Source organism: Strongylocentrotus purpuratus, unplaced genomic scaffold (genome assembly GCF_000002235.5).
Source record: "Strongylocentrotus purpuratus isolate Spur 01 unplaced genomic scaffold, Spur_5.0 spur5_scaffold_10, whole genome shotgun sequence".
NCBI lineage: Eukaryota > Metazoa > Echinodermata > Echinoidea > Camarodonta > Strongylocentrotidae > Strongylocentrotus > Strongylocentrotus purpuratus.
In genome coordinates, this window is record NW_022145595.1 from 8,998,253 (window position 1) to 9,020,564 (window position 22,312).

General features: G+C 34.8%; 2 protein-coding genes across 2 annotated transcripts in view; one reads left to right on the forward strand and one right to left on the reverse strand.

The window, feature by feature from the left end:
- The first annotated feature begins 2,045 nt into the window (after window positions 1-2,045).
- Window positions 2,046-5,177, forward strand: LOC578409. The gene is made up of 3 exons (XM_030979397.1): window positions 2,046-2,231; window positions 4,092-4,373; window positions 4,724-5,177. The coding sequence occupies exons 1-3, from the start codon at window positions 2,151-2,153 to the stop codon at window positions 4,823-4,825; spliced, it is 465 nt and encodes a 154-aa protein (XP_030835257.1). The 5' UTR covers window positions 2,046-2,150; the 3' UTR covers window positions 4,826-5,177.
- Window positions 5,178-9,925: 4,748 nt separating this feature from the next.
- The window catches only part of LOC578468 (calcium-activated potassium channel subunit alpha-1), a 79,268-nt gene continuing 66,881 nt past the window's right edge, over window positions 9,926-22,312 (reverse strand). Inside the window, exons 22-25 of the mRNA XM_030980087.1 lie at window positions 18,651-18,752; window positions 16,993-17,123; window positions 15,757-15,951; window positions 9,926-15,314 (exon numbers count right to left, since the gene is read on the reverse strand). Of these exons, the coding sequence (XP_030835947.1) occupies window positions 14,760-15,314; window positions 15,757-15,951; window positions 16,993-17,123; window positions 18,651-18,752 (983 nt within the window). The 3' untranslated portion in view covers window positions 9,926-14,759. The remainder of the gene's footprint in view (window positions 15,315-15,756; window positions 15,952-16,992; window positions 17,124-18,650; window positions 18,753-22,312) is intronic.

Sequence of the window (22,312 nt, forward strand, 5' to 3'; positions counted from 1 at the left end):
ATTTCCTGCAACCAAATCATTTTGCATTACAATGACCAAAACAATGTCAAAGGTATATCAATGCTCATTTCTGTTATATCATTACGTTTATTATATTGTCTGTCATTGTTTATATAAATGAAAAATAAATTCGCTCTGTATAGAGCTACTACTACACTACTACATTCACAGGGGCATTCAAATATATCAAATTTGTAAAGAATCACCATCCACCCAATTTTCAGAATTTCCCAAAACTTTGTATTACCTTTAACTTGAAATTTGACAACATAATTCATTACACTTTCAAAATTAACCAACCAACCTAGCTAAAACAGCGCATAACCCATTTTTTATTAGGAAAATACGTTTTGATGCATGGTGGCACCCGATCTTTTCCTCCATATTAATATGTTCTTTGTTTTTGTTTGGAGATAACACAGCAGTATATTTAAAAATAAAATAAAAAATCGAAAAATTTATATTAATTCACGTCTCTTAGTATAAATACAAATGGATTGAAAGATGAATCAGGCAATTTCCAGAACTCAACTTCCAATTCAATAATAATGATAATAAGAGATTATAAGACCTTGTTGCGTGGTATTAGGCCTTTGTTTGCGAGCGAGCGAAGTTAACGAGCTTTGCTAGTAAAAAGTGAATTTTGAAAGTAATAGGGGTCTACCGGTAATAATCATTTTGGGCATTGAATATGACTTACCAACACATCTTTTGAAGAACATGCTATCCGAGTATGCATGTCCAGCATAAATTATGATAATGGTAGATGACAAATTATATGACAGCAATTAAAGCAGTGCGATCGAAGCCTGTTATAAATTCAATCGACCTCTGGGCCCCGTCTTAAAAATAGTTGATAATTATTAATCGCAACTGTGTAAGAGATAGAAGACTGCTTATGATTGATTTGGATCAATCGGAACTCTGTGTAAGATGGGATCCTGAAGAACAAGAAAGATGAGAGGATGAATGGATTATGATGAAGGGGAGATGAAGAAGTCAAAAATGTAGGGACGAGAAGGAAATAAGAAAAAGAAAAACAAGAACCGAAAAAGGCATTTTAGCTATGATACTTAATGTTGACATTTTCTAAATGAATTCATGCAATATTGGCATGTATAGTTTAGTCAAAATTTCTTGAAAAGCGGCAAAACACATGCTTTAATTGCATTGCTGGGGGTGGGGGGGGGGGGGGGAGCAACTGCCCCAACCCCTATCAGTAATAACATCAGTGACATTCTCATATTAGCGACGAACCAAAATAATACTCTGTTTGTAAATGCTCTTCAAAATCTTCAACAATTTTCGATCGGATTGGGGTCTCTAAAAATTAATTGATTCATGTCCAATCTCACCACTCTTCTGTAAAAACAACTTGTTTGATTATAAACATCCCTCCTTTCTATATCTCCCACCCCCTCTCTCGATCTCTCTCTCTCCCACTCTCTCTTTCTTTCAATAGAAGAATTTGAAAATATATAATAAACAACCACTTGTTTTGTCTTACTTCGAATATCTACGATCATAACAAAAAAATGTCTTTTATACATATCATTATCAGATTGATGAGGGAGGGAGGGAGGGAGAGAGAGAGAGAGAGAGAGAGAGAGAGAGAGAGAGAGACAGAGAGAGAGAGAGAGAGAGGGAGAGAGACACGTATAGTTAGAATAAAAGGAAGAGGCATTGAACGATAAAGTGAGAGAGAATATGAAAAAAATAATATCAAATAACATAAGTGGAGAAAAGGGTGTGAACATTTGTATCAGGGATATGAGAGCTAAAACACCTCCCTGCATTGTTTGTATCAATGAAAGCAATTAAGGAACAACTTTATAATAATATTGGTGGGGATTAAGTTAAGCCGGAAGGGACAATAAACAACACCAGAACACAGGTCGAATTGCTTGTAGCAATTAACACCTTCGTCGGGAGATGGTAATTTCTAAGAGATTATTTGCACAGTGATGCGAGTTAATCCCCACGTTCACGTTTTTGTTATGTAATCAAGCTCTGGAAGAGGGTAGTCTTGTTGATCATGAGTCTTGAGTGCATGCTTTACTGAAACAACGTCACTCGCAATCGTTTGTTTAGGCCCGCATGCATCTATAGTGGTTTTTGCTCATCATTTCGGCCAGGTATAACGTGTAAACATGGACACAATTGATAAGGTTATGGAAGCTTCAGAGGAAGGAACTGACTTAGATGCAGCTTTTCAGCAGTACCAGCGCCTGGTGAGTGTTTGTGTTGCATTCTTATTTCGTTAGCAGTTAAATATCAGCTTGGACTTTGACCGAAAAGTTCCGTCTCTTTCGTTCGTTAATGAGCCTCTGCATGATTTGGGTAGGGTCGGCTACTAGCTCTCGGTCTACAGGTACGATGTGGGCCATGCGGCTGCGGGAAGATGGGGTCGTAATTAATGAGAAAGTTCTTTGCTAAGAAATACTTATGCCTAGAGATTTTCATTATGTATTGTTCTCATGCGTATTACAGGTTGTCACATACATTATCATCACCAGTCAAAGGCATCATCATCAATGCTTATATACTTTCTTTTGTGCAATTCACTTTATTATCTGCCGTTTTCTATAGCCACACTTTAATTTAAACTCTTCAGTCCGACTTGAAATTTTCTTATCTTTTAGTTTGTTTTAATTTTGTTTGATTTTATCATACCAGTGCAAGTATATCACTTGTCTTGTTTAATTCATACATTTAATTATATTCCCTTGCTTTATTTGGATCATTTAAATCCAAGCATGAATTTTATGTAGGTTTTTTCTTCAAACTAAAACGTGTTCTGTTTTATTTTTATTTCTAGTAGTAAATAACTGTGTATTATGTATTGTGTATATGTTTTTATTTGTTGTCGTAATTTTTACCATGTACTTTGTCACTGCCTACAGGGCTATAGCTCCTTTGAAAAGCAGGCATTGTGGCTCTTAAAGGACTACCCTGTATTTTTAAAGAAGAATGAATAAATAAATATATAAATAAATAAATAATCTTGGTATCCCTGTATATTATAGCCAAAACATTAACAAACAAAAATTGAGAGGGGGGGGGGGGGCGGCGGTAGCAGCCGTTCCACACACTATAATTTAGTTCACTGCCCCGTCACCCTACAAACGTACAAAATTTAATATGCGGCCTAGTCATATATAGTTACGATAATGGTAATAACTAATAACAAATATTTTGAATAATAGGGCCTGGTTGCATATAATTATAGGATAACAAAATTATGTGCCGTAATTTATACTGTGAGGGAGCGAAACGAGCGAGCTTTGGCAAACTATTGCAAGTAAAAAGTTATTTTTTTAAGCAGTAGGGGCCTATATACCTGACATAATTTGGGGCATTGAATATGGACTTCCAACACATTTTTTGGAATAAAATACTATATCTCAACATTGACCAAAAAAATTATCCGATCTACGATTTCAGATGGTATGCATATAGTACATGTAGGTGCAGAAGAATAGTGATGGTAGATGAAAAATTAAATGATAGCAAGAGCAACCGTGATGCGTAGGAAGCTTATCAGAAATTTATTATACCAGAAAGAAAAAGACAGGAAGAGGATGAATGCCAATTTCCTGACACTGGAAAATGTGGAAATACATTCAAATTTTCAAAGTATAGTTTAATAATATTTACATTCATGAATTTTAATGGGGGCGGCCAGGGGGGAGCTATGCCCCATGCGGAAACGCCATGGTGCTGATATAAAATCACCATTGTTGTTGTTGTTGTAACAATCTAATTACCATAGTTTGCCATAGAACAAATCTTGTTGAACTTTGTTTGAAGTTCAAATTGTACATGCTGGCAAAATTAATGTTTCCAACCAGTGTTAAAATTTATTACTCCATAATGTTTAAATTCACACAATCTAGTAATCTACTTAAATTTCTTTTCCTATCCGACCCTAAATTTCAAAAATTGTTGTCTTCAATATCATAGGTTTGACACAAAATGTGCCCTATTCCATGGGAAAGTGCCCCTTTGTCCCCCCCCCCCCCCACATGGATACAACCATGGTCTGTAATAACAACATTTTTTCCTTCCAAACTCATCATCTCTTTCATCAGACCAGCACTACTGCTGACTGCAGTGGTGTTGCAACAGCAGCAGGACCTCTGGCAAAGAAGCCTAAAAAGGGAAACGGTGAAGGAGGAAGAGGGAGAAAACGAGGAAGAAGGCAGAGAGAAGGCAGCAGCGACTCATCGACCCATGGACCCAACCGAGCAAGTCGCGGCGGTGATCGAGCACCGGTGGGGAGAGGGAGTAGGAGGGTACCTCTCGCACTTCACATCGTGACACATGGTGACATCGCCGCCCAAATAAATGAGTTCATGACGACAAAACTCAAGGTCAGCATTTCACGAATTTGTATTAGAAAAAATGTAGGCCTACATGTTCCATAAACACAATAGTGATCATTCTAAACATATTGAGTCGAAAATAATATTTTAACAAGTGCATGATTTGGGTACATTTTTTTTTTTTTTTTTTTGTGGGGGGGGGGGGGGCAACTATCTGTCGTCTGCTGCCTGAACTTTACCTGCAGCTCATATCAGTCTGAATTCGAGCTCCTTGATAATTCATTATACAAAATATTGATGTGTGTACATGTAAATATGAGAGAGTACTAGTAATAAGAAGATATACCGGTAATTTGCATATTTCTTGTTCTCAAATGAGATTTTCATTTCTCTTGCAGGAGATTATCTCTGGAATGGAAAGAGCAGAAGTTGAGGCTCTGCTACTCCGGGAAGTGGACAGGGATCCTGACATGATGTTTGATCTTATAAATAATCTATAAGATCCACAGCGGCCAGGCCCAGAAGATCCGATCCAGGAAGAATTGTTTAGGATTTGATAGAAGTCATAGAACCCAAGCGTAACACCTATTTCACACTTTCCAACTCAGTTTTTTTTTAAACTCAGTATTCTTATTAAATTTCCAGTATTGGTTACATAACTTACATTCACTTTGTTCCATGTTGATGAAATGGCAAAAAAGTGAAAAACACAATTAGAAATCCAAATCTTTACTAGGCTACAACAAACACTACCAACTTTATTCCACAATAATTTATCTGTATATTCAACTAGAATTTAAATTGGTGCTTGTGCACAAATATCTCAAGTGACCTACAGTCGTCCATGCTGCCCAAAACAGTACCGGTATATGCTCACAACCTTAAGTTAAACGTGTTCTACCATCAGAGCAGTACTTATATCACTTCTTGTTCTTCTTTCTTACTTCAGTAAAAGTCAGAGCTATATTATATAAGGCTCACAGAAAAAATACTGAGTATAACATACATACAGATATAGCTTGTCATACCTTAATTTTGAAAAAGTATAGTTGACCATTCCAGTGATACAGGGTGTAGTAACAATCTCATTTTCACGTTATTTATGATAATATTTATATATGAAACCATACTAATCATCTCCTTACTTTAAGCTAGTAACCTGTGTAAATTGTATATGTAAGAGAGGAGTATGCCAAATCTACTACAACTTTTCTGTTCTGAACTTGTTCTAAACATTATACCCTGCATCGTTCTTGCATCACATTGAAGAAAAAAAAAGGTGCCTTTATGTACATTTCCTAAATGAAAATAAATTGGTTTATTACTCCAACAATGCTGTTATTATTTGTCACGCATAATTAAAAAACAACATTTGATTCACATACCGCCTTGATACCTACAATGTATACGTTAAACTATCTAGTGTATACAATGTGTATATTAAACAGAAATATAATTCTACCAGAACTGTTTTTTTTTTATCTGTTCAAGACATTATACCATACATCGTTCTTGCCACACGAAGAAAAACAAGTACCGGTACTAACATGTAAATGTTTTAAATAAAAGATAAAAAACCATATACATCGTTCTTGCCTCATATTTTTTGTTCTATTTTTCTTTACATACCTAAATGTTTATGTTAAGCTGATATCTAGTGTATATCAAAGATATAACAATCTACGAGAACTGATTTTTTTTTCTGTTCAAAACATTATACCTTAAATCGTTCTTGCCTCACAAAGAAAGACAAGTACTAACCTGTAAATGTTTTAAATAAAAGATATTGATTTTTTATATTGCATCAACAAATTATAGGGTAGCGCCTGGTAAATTAGAAAAAAGGGAGGAAATATCACAAGAAGAAAATTACGTCGAGCTGTAGTGTTACGGACTTGTGGATGTTTCTGACTGGTTTTAAGGACTGTTTGACCAAATATTTTGAGCTTGTTGATCACTGATTTATTGTGGTAATCCATAATTTCCATTCTCACTAATCCTATAATCAATCTCCACTTTTTATAGTTATTGCCATCGCCCCCTTCCTCTCTTTTTCTCATTCCCTCCTTCTCTTGTTTTTGTTATCATCCCTCTCCCTTGAAGCTCCTTCTTTCTCCCATTTTCTCTCTCCTCTGTCCATATCTTAATATTATTTAATCTATCATTTTACATCTCTCTACTTGTATCTGAGTCCATCGTTCTGCTTTCTGGTTTTCAGTTAACATATATCATATTGCTGAATAAGGCCTAAAATAAAAACTTGTTGTATTGCCCCCTTTTTTTAAAAACCGTTTTTTTAGATTTTTTTTAAATTAATGAATAAAAAAATATGTATTTTGTTTGTTTAAATGGGATATAAATGCATAAAATCAAATTATTCCAAAATTCTCACTCGTGCAAACCATGGATAATTACGAGGTGAAAAAGATATCAATGGAATGATGACGTTGAAACACATGTATTTTTGGTTACATAACTTACATTCACTTTGTTCCATGTTGATGAAATGGCAAAAAAGTGAAAAACACAATTAGAAAACCAAATCTTTACTAGGCTACAACAAACACTGCCAACTTTATTCCACAATAATTTATCTGTATATTCAACTAGAATTTAAATTGGTGCTTGTGCACAAATATCTCAAGTGACCTACAGTCGTCCATGCTGCCAAAAACAGTACATGCTCACAACCTTAAGTTAAACGTGTTCTACAATAAGAGCGGTACTTTCTTGTTCTTCTTTCTTTTATTCTTTCTTACTTCAGTAAAAGTCAGAGCTATATTATATAAGGCTCACAGAAAAAAATACTGAGTATAACATACATACAGATAGAGCTTGTCATACCTTAATTTTGAAAAAAGTATAGTTGACCATTCCAGTGATACAGGGTGTAGTAACAATCTCATTTTCACGTACTTATGATAATATTTATATATGAAACCATACTAATCATCTCCTTACTTTAAGCTAGTAACCTGTGTAAATTGTATATGTAAGAGAGAAGTATGCCAAATCTACCAAAACTTTTCTGTTCTGAACTTGTTCTAAACATTATACCCTGCATCGTTCTTGCATCACATTGAAAAAAAAAGTGCCTTTATGTACATTTCCTAAATGAAAATATATTGGTTTATTACTCCAACAATGCTGTTATTATTTGTCACGCATAATAAAAAAACAACATTTGATTCACATACCTATACGTTAAACTATCTAGTGTATACAATGTGTATATTAAACAAAAATATAATTCTACCAGAACTGTTTTTTTTTATCTGTTCAAAACATTATACCATACATCGTTCTTGCCTCACGAAGAAAAACAAGTACTGTACTAACATGTACCCCGGTAAATGTTTTAAATAAAAGATAAAAAACCATATACATTGTTCTTGCCTCATATTTTTGTTTTATTTTTCTTTACATACCTAAATGTTTACGTTAAGCTGATATCTAGTGTATACCATATATATCAAAGATATAACAATCTATTCAAACTGATTTTTTTCTGTTCAAAACATACCATACATCGTTCTTGCCTAATGAAGAAAAACAAGTACTAACATGTAAATGTTTTAAATAAAAGATTTTTTTTTTTTATATTGCATCAACACATTATAGGGCAACGCCTGGTAAATTAGAAAAAGGGAGGAAATATCACAAGAAAAAAATTACATCAAGCTGTAGTGTTACGGACTTGTGGATGTTTCTGATGGGTTTTAAGGACTGCTTGACCAAATCTTTTGACCCTGTTGATCACTGATTTACTGTGGTAATCCATAATTTCCATTCTCACTAATCCTATAATCAATCTCCACTTTTTATAGTTATTGCCATTGCCCCCTTCCTCTCTTTTTCTCATTCCCTCATTCTCTTCTTGTTTATGTTATCATCCCTCTCCCTTGAAGCTCCTTCTTTCTCCCATTCTCTCTCTCTGTCCAAATCTTAAAGGTATTACAAAGTTTTGGTATGGGGTCATGAATTTGGTTCAAATTAAAATATTGGAAGCATATGCGTTCCTACAATATTCATTGATCGTTGTCCCGGTTGAAATCGAGTCTAAAGTTATGAAATTATAAATGATAAACTCTTTATGTTGTATAGCTCCCTCTCAAGGTCAAGATATTAATTTAGCTATGAAACAATGTTTCTTGACTAAAATCGACCGACTAGCTATTCCCGTTTGGAAATAACATATCACAACTACATATTCTGAGATTTTCATGGTCGCAGCTACCATTGTACGGCCGTAGGCGCTATTTGAAATTTACCGGGAGCACCAGTAAATTTTTATATTCAATTTTTCTCGAAAACAGAAGTGTTTTAGGGGCTAATTTTTTTAGTGCTTATAAGACATCCACAGTGGCATCCAAATATATCAAAATTGTAAAGAATCAATATCCACCAAATTTTCAAACTTTCCCAAAACTTTGTATTACCTTTAATGTTAATTCATCTATCCTTTTACATCTCTCTACTTGTATCTGAGTCCATCGTACTGCTTTCTGGTTTTCAGTTAACATATTTCATATTGCTAAATAATGGCCATTCTATATGAATCAAACATAATTGGCATACTGTCACATTTTTTCTCTTTCTTTCCCTCTCACCATTTCTTTCTTGTCTTTTCTCTTCTGTCCTCACCTTCTCTCTCTCTCTTCCCCCTCTCTCTCTTCCCTCTCTCTCTCTCTCTCTCTTTCTCTCTCTCTCAAATAGATGATACATATATAAACTTTTACCAAAGAAGAACCCAGACTATATTAGTCGTTAATATGTGCTTTTATTGCTGAACATAGCATGTACTAGCATAAAATGGTATGATTAAAACACTGTCAGTAAATTTATTTACACATTAATTTCAGATTTAAATGTATCTCTTAAAAAATGTTTTTTTTTCTTCAAATACATATAAACTTTGTTAAAGTAAACCATTCATCAAGTTCTTGAGATTGTGAATTAAATGAGAATCATAACGGGGCTCTTGAAGTATATTTGGTCTTAGCTGTCATTTCGCTTACTTAATGTACTTAATGCAGGGATTCAACTTTCAATATGAAGATGATCTGGTGAAATTAGAAACGAACAACATAAGTTAAAGATAAAATAAGCTGAAGTACTTTTGTTATAGAGCTGCAAATCAGAGCTCGATTTCTATTAGCCAAAGAACTCATTTTGTACCAAAAAACATTACCCTACACTTGATAAAAAGCTTTACAAATATTACGAGGGAAATATTCACCATATTCAAGTTCTAAAGTACTTGCCAATATGCTCCACTGCTTAAGATTTCAAAGGTGAAAGAAAGAGAGACAAATTATAAGGTGGGTTTTAAATAAGTGCGAATTTCAGTACAGCTATGTAAAGTACAGTTTTCACACATGAAATAAAGTATTAGTCAACGATTGCAATACCAACAAAAATGAGACATACTCGTCACCAAACATATCGCCCAAACGTAATCTATGATCATAAATAAAATACATCGCAGGTAATAATCAGAAAAGAAAATTGTTCTTCTCTGAAATACATAAAAACTTAATCAAATTAACATCGTTCCTGCTTTTCATTTTCATAAACATGCTACTAGATAAAAAATAATGTGTTCTTACGCAAAAATAGAACATTAAGTACAAGCATGTTGACGAAGAGGCCATTTACCTTGTACTAGAAATTTGTCCGTGAACATAAAAAGATTCAAAATCTTGGATTAATACTTTACACACAGCACACAAACAAGAAAGCAACATAACTGTAATAGTTTTAAAAACTGTTAATCCTAATCCCCAAGGGATTAAAGATAATCCTAATCCCAGATGCATAATCCATTGTTAGTCTATCCCTTAAACCCGGTGCAACTTCATCCAGCGTCATATTTGCTATGATGTCTATGTATCTTTCAATTGTGCCCAGCAGAAGGGCATTGTTAAGGGAATCCCTAATACCATGGAGTTACTAGCAGGGGGTATTCTCTTGCCAGGCACCGGATTATTTGCATTATGAATAACTTTACCAATACAAAGGGGAATGGTTATCTCCTATAGCGGTCTTTTGCACAAAACGTGGACTACACCACTGGTGGCAGTATCCCTTTAACAAGGAAAGCTGCTTCTTTTTTTCCTTTTTTTTTACAAAGTAGGGGATTATGATTACTCACCATTCACATGCATCGATATGCTTAATCAATAAATTCTCTGTATTATTACCTTTTTTAGTGGTTTTTGATTTTTGTTCTTCTTTAATTTAGCATAATACTGGATTAATTGGATTTGAAAGTTTTTAATATGAAATTCAGATTGTTCATGTTTTAAATTAAAAAGTGAAACAGTTTCTGTTTATTTGGGTGTTATGAGCCTTTATAGGCAAACTAAAACAAAATGCTATTGTATTTTTTGGGGGAAATGATCAGCAATATCAGAGACAACGATTTCTTGCTAAATATATGATTACATTAATATGTGTTATGTAAGTTTCAAAGAAATATTTACTGAGTAATAAATTAAGTATATACTCCTCAAATACAGACGGATGGTATATGCATATACTGTACTTATCAAGTATTGTAGTTTGATAAATAGAGGTATGTTTAAATGTTGAGTTGCACAAGACTATTTTATCATACTCATGTTTTTATATACCACACAAGCCTAAGATATACTGTACTTTCTTTTGATTTTCATACACATATTTTAGGGTATTCCTCCTTTCAATCATCTATCTAGGATTATCATAAAATATTTAGGGATTATATGATGAAATACATACTTTAGTGCATATATCAGTACTTTTGTTAATACATAATGAATTTAATAATAATTCTAATTGATCTCATATTTACATATCAACAATCATATTCTTTCTCATCACAAAAATCCTCTACTCTCCTCCAAGTAATGTCCAAGAATTCACAGAAATCATATATCTGCGACCAAACATGCGCTTCACCCAGCAAAAAAATAATGCAAATTTGTATAGCTTTTTACAAATAATACAAGTCTTTTGTTAATTTTTACAATGAATCATAAGAAAATTAAATCACCATAATTTAACATCTTTATACAATTATACATAGTTCAGAAATGTTCAAATGCTTGCACTGGCCACGGATAGATAATATGTTCCAATGACGGACTTTATAACAGAAAGTCAAGAAATAACCCTACCGGTAAACTATAATGTCGGCTAGTATTGAGCTAAATGAAATAAATAATTAAAATACTTCAATCAAATTGCAAAGGTTGACTACGAGAAAGACTGTTTTTCTTGCACAGAGACTGAGTGACAGATATTGTTTTCTGGTTACACTGCAAGAAAAGGATACACAAATCAAAATGCAAACACATCTTGTCATGTATTATTCCTTGGACAGATACATGTATTTCCACGTTCCTGTATTTAGTAAACTATATGCAAATGTATAACCACTCCATATGTTGGAGAAATGCCTGTACCAGTAATTTGATTGATATTCTACAATATGAACTGGTTCTTCCTTTTCATCAAAAAAATAAAGTGACTTAACGCCGTCAAATATAAGGCAACACAAAATTTTGAAGCATTTATGAATCGTATTCCTTCTGCAGTTTGATGCAGACATTAATTTCTATCAATCCTTTTAAGGTGAAATATCTGAAATTCTCTTCTGTTTAATACAACTTCGTAGTTCTGGTCCCTTTAAAATGTCAAATTTTTGTATTTTTGGAAATAATATTCTGCTAGCTCTGCTTATTTTTTCTTTAGATGTACAGAGTTATGTGTTAGTCTCTGAGACATAATCCTTAGTTGTCTTCATCTATATTATAATGTTAATTAAACTGAATAAAAATGGAACACTTATATTAATCTAATTCAATTGATAAAATTCCCCTTGGAAATGGCTACAGGTTCTAAGCTATGATGAAAAATACAAACTATGCACACACTCACAAATAATTTCAAGAGGAAACTCAAATCGGCAATGAATAGTTCTCTATACACATAAAACAAAGTGATGGCTTAACACATCTGACAAATGGATAAAATTCAATCCTCACTACACACTACACATAAAGCAATTTTTTCATAAAGAATAAGTATTAAATCTTTGGTTCACTGAAATATAACAGACATTTGATAACAAGTGATTCACAAGGTTCAATCTTTGCACATAGTAAAGCTAAAAGTAAAATGAAATTTTTCGGAAAATTCTCAAAGCGTGTCTTTCTTGTGTTTCTTTTCTTTGCGATATGTGTACATCAGGAAGACCTCATACAAGCCATAACAGGAATAAATGTGCAGATTCAAGTATGTATGCAGTCATTTAACCTGTGAATTAGCCCAACAAAAAAAAGTAAAATGATGCTTATAAATGAAATGTATAATCATAAAACACCGGAGAGAAAATATGAAAAAAGAAAAAGTGAAACCCCCCGCCCAAATAATATTAATAATCATAAATATGATAATGAGAAAACTAAAATCAAGAAAAGAATTTATTACGAAATAGAACACTAAACCAAACTTAGTTTTGTAATTTCATACTGGGATGAGCCCAAGAAATTTAATTTTCTACTTATTTCAACCCAATTATGTAATGTACATTTATCTGACCTCTTTCTTAAAATGTAAAAGACAGGAGAACAAAAAAAGCCTTTTAAGTTTTTTATTCTTTCTTGTCTTCTTTTTTTTTACCGGTCAAGATTAACATCTCTAATACTTTCAAAAACAAGTACTGTTACAACAACTTCAATTAGATTCCAATTCTCTTAGATGGAAAAAAGGGAATTTTAAACCAAGCTTAGTACTGCAGATACAGTACTTTACATATGTGGCTTTGTTTTGTTATTTTACTTCTTGAAAAAAAAGGTCACTGAAATATACATATAGAAGAAATGCGCAAATCAAACAGTTAATTAGAAGGAATAATAAATGCCGGTAAATTAGAAAAGAAAAGAAAAATCCAAATCTTGTAAATAAAAAGGAATAATTGTATCTAAGTATTGAACATGTTTGTCCATTTTAAAAATGAATGAACAATATCTTTAATGCTCAAACTCCCTGTTTTTGGCTACATTTTATATAAATTTCATAACAAGACATTTAATATTCATTCTTCTACTGTATATGATTAAAAATATTATTGTGTAAAACATTTCAAATATATACCTATGTACATGTATATATCATAGAATTCATTTGTATTGTTATATATTGATAGTTTATTTATTCACTGATGCATTTGAAAGAGTGAATACTGATTGAAGATTTATAATAACTAATTCATTTATATACCAGTATATTCATTTGTAAATAATGATTATTGGTGTTTTACTTTCATAATTGGCTCGATGTGTCGTGTACTTGCCTTCATGGTATTAAAATCCAGGTACAGCTTGCAGTGACACTCATGCACACATGTTGAATAACAAATGGTAGATGTTTTTTTCCATATCAGTCCCAATCATAACAAATAATGTGTGGTTTAATGTACCGCATTCTAATAACTACAATGCATTTGCAGCTCTGCATTGAATAGCATTGATCACTGAGTAAAATACATGTATGTGACTTGCAGTGTTTATCACAAGACCAAATATCAAAGGTATATGAGCAGCTATTTTCTATGTTTGATAGTAATGAAGATAAAATTCTGTTTACATGTGTCAAGCGCATTATTCGCATCATGATCTAACCGCTTGATGCGCTTCAAAAATTCTTTGGAAAATATCGCCCAAACCATAGCTCCATCAAGTATTTGAGAATGTACTGTACTGAATCGGTAGTAACTCATACTTTAGTTATGAAATTTTTAAAATATATTTTAAAGCTACTTACATCCCTAAATTAAGTAGAGTGGATCTAGAAGTAAATCAGGCAGAGAACTGGCAGTGCTTTGATACACGACAGTTACACGTCAGCTCTCAAATGAATTGAAAGGTGTCCAGTTTCAATGGTGAATCTCAAATATTGCAAAAATATTTTGTAGGGAGCCCCACTCTCTTTCCAATCCCAATGAAGATCGCCGCTCAACCACTTCCTTAATTGACCTATGAGCAATGAGATCGGCCCTATCGTTTATACCAACCTCAAGCATGTTAATACCCTTGTTCTTAATCCTGATTTATACAGTCTGGATTTTTTTCAAATCATAGATCAAGATACATCTTACATATGCTTTTTCTTTTCTAGATGTACAGTGACTATACATTCATCATAACATAGTGTGAAAGTCCCGTTGGACCCTGTTTAAATGTACCTTGCATTTTCTTTGCACACTGAATAGTATCAGGGTTTTCCCCCAATCAGATGGCACTACCCTAATCGTTTTCCTTGGGTGCGACTACACAAAGTCTTAACACAACGATGGAGTGCATGTACTAGCCTGACACCCGACTGAAGTTACACTTCTTCTCCCTTCCAAGCTCTCTGCTTAGGTTCCCTGAATACATTCCTCTGTTCCTAACATGGAGACGAGGACGCGGGCACGACAATGATCGGCGTACCGTGACCGTTACCGTTGGCGGGCGGCGTCACGGCTTCGGAATCACGGTTATCGGGCTGGTGCGACCCGTTCCTTTGGGGCTCGATAGGGGGGATGACTGGGATCGATGACGGGAGGGGTACTGATGATAGGGCGGGGCTGGTAGGGGCCTGAGTGATGGATGCTACTAGCCTCTCTGGTTCTCTGGGTCTGTCCAGGAGTCTCTCCGAAGGCTTCTCTTTCTCCGGTTGTTCCTTGACGGTTTTCTCGTCCTTGGGCTTGCGTGGCTTCTTCTTCTTGAAAGCACTGGACTTGGCGCTGGCGCTGGGTGGGATGGGGTTGTAGTGCATCAGGCAGAAGACGAGGTCGGTCGAGAGGAGAGGGAACTCAAAGGGCGGGTTGGTGATGGTGTAGCGCTTGGAAGATGGGGTGCTGGTCGAGGCCGAGCTGTCTCGGAATCGGTAGATGCCAAAGCACAGGATGCCATAGTTTTTGATCGCATCCACAAATAGGTCTCCGTACATGCCTCCATTCTGTAAATATCAACAAAGAAAGCAAAATAGTGAATTACATTCTACACATCAATGAAATGGTGATGAACTTCACCTACGCTTCAGAACAAATTCTTGCAAAATTCCAACAATATAATTTAAGCTAGGTGAATAATAATGTAAGAGGTATTTTGTCTGACTATTTGTATAGAGATAAAAAACAATTGATGATATATTCAGACAGATAGAAAGCTATTTATACAAAGCGAAACTGAAAGATACTAAGAAGTTGACAGGGAGAGAGGGAGAGAGCTAAGGAAAAAAAGAAAAAAAAGGACAAAAAAAAAAGACACAAGAAGACTGACATACAGACAAAAAAGGACACAATAAACAGACAAAAGGAGAGAGAAAGACTGAAAAGGAAGACAAATGAATCTAGAAAAGTCATCACAACCACCTACAGGTACATGTTTCCTGGACTTACCCCATATTGTGAGAATGGTCCCTCAAAGAGGGGCAGCTGTGCAGCCTTGCATCGATCCCTGTTGGCCAGGAGTTCTACGTTGTTCTGGCCCGGCTTCATACCACCTCCCTCAGCTAGGATCTGTTCCAGCTCTGGGGTAGCCCCTCCCGTGATCAGGGTCCTGATCAGGGTTAGGGCGTTGTCATTGAAGTACGTCTGTGGGAAGGAAAATATTAGAATGATATTAGCTCCTTCCATCATTCCTCAGTCTCACTGAGCCCGTCTTACAAAGAGTTACGATTGATCCAAATCAATCGTAAGTCCTCCAATCAATCACAAATAAGTTGCAATTGATATCAACTCTTTGTAAGATGGGGCCCAGAATAATGATATCAGCTCCTTGCATCATTCTTCAGTCTAACCAAGACCAAGACCGAGACCAAAACCAGAATAATGATATTAGCTCCTTGCATCATTCCTCAGTCTAAACCGAGACTAAGACCGAAGCCAAGACCAGAATAATGATATTAGCTCCTTGCATCATTCCTCAGACTCAACGAGACGGACTAAGACCTGACCAATCAAAAAATTAAATTACTCTGAAAGGCCAAAAAGTGAATGATTGGCCAGTGTGACTGATGTGTGAGATTTTATTCCTGTAAACAAAACTTACATCGGCATACTAGCATAAAGAGTCTTCAATATTTCTCTATATACTTTTCCCATACTTACCATGGACACAAAATTGTTATTATCCAGATTTTAACATTTGTATTGGTGTCTCTAGACAGATTGAGAAATAAGTTTCTTGATACAGTGGTGCTGTGGCTTAGCACAAGGCCACAGATTCCGCCCACAAATCATTGTTGACAGAGATAGCTTTGCAAATCATTCAATTTGCACACAGACAATGGGTGCTTAAAGAAAATTGGCTTGAATTCTTGTGTGCTGCTGGCCTGTATTGTTCACCATTTACAGAGGCAGGCACTCGTTGGAATGAAACATATCAATCTGTGCATAGCAAGGGTGCCTCATGCAGAGTCCACTTAGAGGCCCACTGCACTACTTATAGCTACTTGCGCCCTCTATATAGCAAATTATGCCTAATCGGTGCCTGCTGGTCCCCCATGATCCCCTTTTTCTTATATTTATTGAGAGCTGATTTGATGAGATAACCACCTGTCAGTGACCTTGCAGGGAGGTCTAATCCCCCTTGCCAAACTAGTACAGACAGGCTTTAAAGCTTAGATTACTTACAGCACTCATGAGTGAATCCAGTACACTGACAGCGAATGCTGTACCGCAAGCAAATGGCTGGGTCAGGTAAAGCTCTGTGTCTGGGTCATCATCATCATCTTGGTCCAAGAACTGCACATTGGAATCATTCACTAGAAAAATCAAAGACAGACATATATATGATATTGTGACCGATAGTCATTGTGTAATATTGGGGTGACAGCGGTGGGATATGTTTGCGGATCTCATCTTTTTTACACTCATCACAGTCGCATCTGTTCATGAAAACAATTTCAGATGATCCAGGAACATTTAGAACTGTAAATATATGATATTGTGACCGATAGTCATTGTGTAATATTGGGGTGACAGCGGTGGGATATGTTTGCGGATCTCATCTTTTTTACACTCATCACAGTCGCATCTGTTCATGAAAACAATTTCAGATGATCCAGGAACATTTAGAACTGTAAATATATGATATTGTGACCGATAGTCATTGTGTAATATTGGGATGACAGCGGTGGGATATGTTTTGGAATCTCACTCATGTCATCTTTTTTGACACTGATCACAGTTGCATCTGTTCATGAAAACAATTTCAGATGATCCATGAACGTTTAGAACTATAAATATATATGATATTGTGACCGATAGCCATTGTGATATTTTAGGGTGACAGCGGTGGGATATAATTTGGGATCTCACTCTTGTAACCTTTTTTGACACTCATCACAGTTGCATCTGTTCATGAAAACAATTTCAGATGATCCATGAACGTTTAGAACTATAAATATATATGATATTGTGACCGATAGCCATTGTGATATTTTAGGGTGACAGCGGTGGGATATAATTTGGGATCTCACTCTTGTAACCTTTTTTGACACTCATCACAGTTGCATCTGTTCAGGAAAACAATTATAGATGATCCCTGAACATTTATTAGAACTTTATAAAAATTGTGAGTGATAGTCATTGTGTAAAATTGGGATGACAGCGGTGGGATATGTTTGCGGATCTCATCTTTTTTACACTCATCACAGTCGCATCTGTTCATGAAAACCATTACAGATGATCCAGGAACATTTAGAACTGTAAATATATGATATTGTGACCGATAGTCATTGTGTAATATTGGGATGACAGCGGTGGGATATGTTTTGGAATCTCACTCATGTCATCTTTTTTGACACTCATCACAGTTGCATCTGTTCATGAAAACAATTTCAGATGATCCATGAACGTTTAGAACTATAAATATATATGATATTGTGACCGATAGCCATTGTGATATTTTAGGGTGACAGCGGTGGGATGTAATTTGGGATCTCACTCTTGTAACCTTTTTTGACACTCATCACAGTTGCATCTGTTCAGGAAAACAATTACAGATAATCCCTGAACATTTAGAACTATATAAAAATTGTGAGTGATAGTCATTGTGTAAAATTGGGATGACAGCGGTTGGATATGTTTTGGGATCTCACTCTTGTCATCCATTACGACACTCTTCAACATTAAATCAAGTATATAATTACAGATGATCCAATAAAATGTAGAAAATATGATATTGAGACTGACAGCCATTATCATAGGACTGGGTGGCAGCCCTTGACTTTTTCATCAGGACTTCCTCCTCTTTTCGTCCACCGTTTCACTCATCAAAACAAACTTACCTAACTCTGTGATCATAGGTACATTAGCTCCTACAGCTGATCCTCGTCTTGTGACCTCTGAACTCCTCGTATGTAGAGGTGATAGACTCATCGGCATGATACCTGGTAATCAACGGTCATCAGAAATCATCACTAGTTCTATTCTTAAATGATGTAGTTGGGTCTGTTAATACATACTAACCCTAGAAATTTGACAAAATAAAGCCTTGAGAAATATTCATTAACCCTTCAAGAGCACTAAAAAATTGTCATAAATTGTAGAAACAATTTTCCTACAGCATGTCTTTGCAGCTAGAGTTTGTATTCTCCCAAAGTATTAATTTTCCTTGCTTCCGATCGCTTGAAGCAATCATTCAATTTTCTATTCAAATTATATATTTCTCTCTTAAATTAGCTTATATCACATCATTAAAATACATGATATCTGAAAATGTTGATGCATTACAGACTACAGTAGCTAAGGGCATTTAATGATACTGTTAGCTGGTTTGACATATTTTAACTCTAGATATATTAGGATGAAGATCTAAGCTACAAATTCTATTGCAATGATAGAGGCTACTGCTATTAATAGTCTTCTTCTTACTTGTCCTTCAGTCAAAGATACAATTTTTTTTTGCAAATATAATGAAGTGATTCTATAAATAGGGGGAAAATGATAGTATGGTTGTAGTGAAATTGCTTGATTATTAGAAATTAGATTATGGGCAAAAATGAATCATTAAACAAGTTATGACATTACACATGCTTCATGCAACAATACAAATGCATTCAATTTTACAACCGGAGTGAAGCAATAAGAAAGACAGGCAAAAATAGAAATTGAAATGAGAAATAATTAAGCTTCTTGGTGTTATTCTTCTTTTATTAATACAGTGATGTATATTTCATGGAAAAAATATCACCGATTTAGAATTTTGGGGAATTTTCATTATTTGGGCAACAAAATGAGATGTTTTTTTCCCTATTGCTTCACTCCTATCAGGGTCACAGGAGAGCACATGACGCAGATATCATGATGGCAATGATGTCATGATGATGACAGATGGAGATGGTGTCAGGATGGCTTTGATTTATCCTTGCACCCTTACCCCCCTCTTCTTATTCCCTTACCTCCCTCACTCCCCCCTCTTCTGAAGTTCATCATTATCTCTATCTCCAACTCAAACCCTTGACTCAAGTATTACCCAGCTCATGGTTCCTCAGGGTGATCCGATGACCTCTTAAATTCTATTTCCAAAGCCCCCCTCCCCCAATCTTCCATCTTCTTCTTCTCTTAACCTCCCATTCTCTTCTCAATCCTTCTCTTCTTCTGCCTCCCAAGCAGTCATTGATGCCAAGAATTATCACAATATTGGACCTTACTGAACACAAAATGGACATATTGAATACAGTTATCTATTATTTTCAATATACTACAAAGCACCAAATGCTGCCATGTAGCCTGAGCAGGACCAGAATTTGCATTTCAATCAATTGATAGGTAATTATAATATAATATGGTCTTATCTTCCGAAGAAGCCTAAGTATTTCTGTCACTATTCCTGCAGGCCTTGCAATTATTGTCCCAGCAATGCCACGTACCAATCTAAAGCACCTAGGCAGAGACGGACATATGTGAGCAGACACCTTGTTCAAGGATGTATAAAACTCAAAGCGGATTGAACCGTGACTTTTCGTATGGGAGTCAATAGCATTCACTAATATACCGAAGTGGTCCAACTTGTCCTCACCCCCTATTGATGTGTGGCAATTGCCTTAGCGTTTCATCTATTACAAACAGTGTACTTTTGAATAACCATATTAAAATAATCAAGCAGTATCCCCATCTCTATACAAATATATGAAGAACAATTGCAGTATAGTGCAGATGAGGGTATCTTACCTCAACTCTGGAGAATAATCCAACAAATGAAAGACAAATATGACGACAAGCATCCTATTGGTTGGTTTGTCTGTCTTGTGAAGCAACACTTAAGTCGATCGTCAACATTAACATGGGTGGAATGTTTATCATTTGTTAGTTGTCAGTATAAAGTGCCAACAACAAAACAATGCATGCACTTTACTTATCACTTCATTCAACAACAAAATGACTCATCTTTTTCTTAGTGAACAGGGACTCATTTTAAATCCTAATCTTATCTTATGGCATGCTTTCTTTCGATGCTTTTGAAGTAACTTAAAACTTCTCATTTATTTCAAGCTATTAAAAGAATGCTGATAAAAAGAAATGCTCATGATTTAAGGGCAGACCTCCGCAAAAAGGTGGCTTGAACAAAAAAAATGTAATTTCTTGATCTAAAATATCACTTTTTATGCAGGGTCCTTAATTTAAAAAAATAAATTCACCACAAAAGTGAAGTTGGGACATAAAACAAATAAATGAATAGACATGCACATGGTCACAAACTAAAAACCAAATGTATGTTACATATTTGATATCTAATAATATTTGGATAAAATATGATCAAGATCTATGATAAAATTGGGAAGTATAAAAACATATAGTGTCTTTGAATATAATATGATTTGGAAACATATTTGGAACATCTTTGATGAAGATGGGGGATCATTTACAGATGGGTATGAAAGATACTGATTGAATGAAATAAAAGGGGAAAGAAATGAAAATTATGGAAAATGCAGCTTAGCAAAATTTGAAAGTATTTCAGAAGCATTGATTTTATCCTTGCTTATTTGAAGAATGAATATTCACGAAAAATGACAGCAGTATTTTAGTTCATTTTTCTAAATAGTCTTAATAACAAAACTCTCGTTAAGTTTAATATGGCAATGCCAATTGAGACGATTATGCATAAGATGAATATAAAGCAATCTGATTTGACTATCAGGAACTCTGCTAAATTTGAATTTCTAGACACTCTTATATTCAAAACAGAATTTACTGATTCTAAGAATGGAAATGCATAAAGTGATTTTTATAAAAAGATATGTTACAATCAAAGGCTAGCAACTGTTAATTGTATCTTAATGGAAATTTATAAGTTCAGTTTAATGACTCTCCAAGTACATTTGCACATGTTTTTTTTTCTTGAGATGTGATGAATATGCATGAGATAGATAATATATGTAGATTCTGTGGAGGCCCAAGAGACTGAATGCTAATACTCTTCAAAGAGAAGAGATGACTATTGCTGAGAGAATTTGCTTTTGGAAGTGAACATGAATTAAGATCTAAAATTGCATTTAAGCTTTTAACTATTGCTTAATGAATGTTATTGCATAGTAAGAAAGCTGTGGTTTGCTTCTAGAAGTGACCAAAAGTTGGAAACTAAGATTGCAATTTTTTTTCTTCTAACTTTTCAGATTAACTAGAATCATCGCATTTTTTAGGAAGCTTCGAGTGAATTAAAATAAGGGATGTTACACAGAATCATGTTCATGAGGCTTATGAAGACCACCGCACAACCTATGACTCAACAAAAACTAGATCGTTTGAAAGAACTTGTCAAATGAACTAAACTAGAATCGTCGCATTGTTAGGAAGCTTTGAGTGAGTTAAAATCAGGGATGTTACACAGAATCATGTTTGTGAGGCTTATGAAGACCACCGCACTAGGACTCAACAACAACTAGATTTTTTGAAAGAAATTGCAATAGGATACAAAACTCTGAACTGTACATTTCTTTGGGGTCCC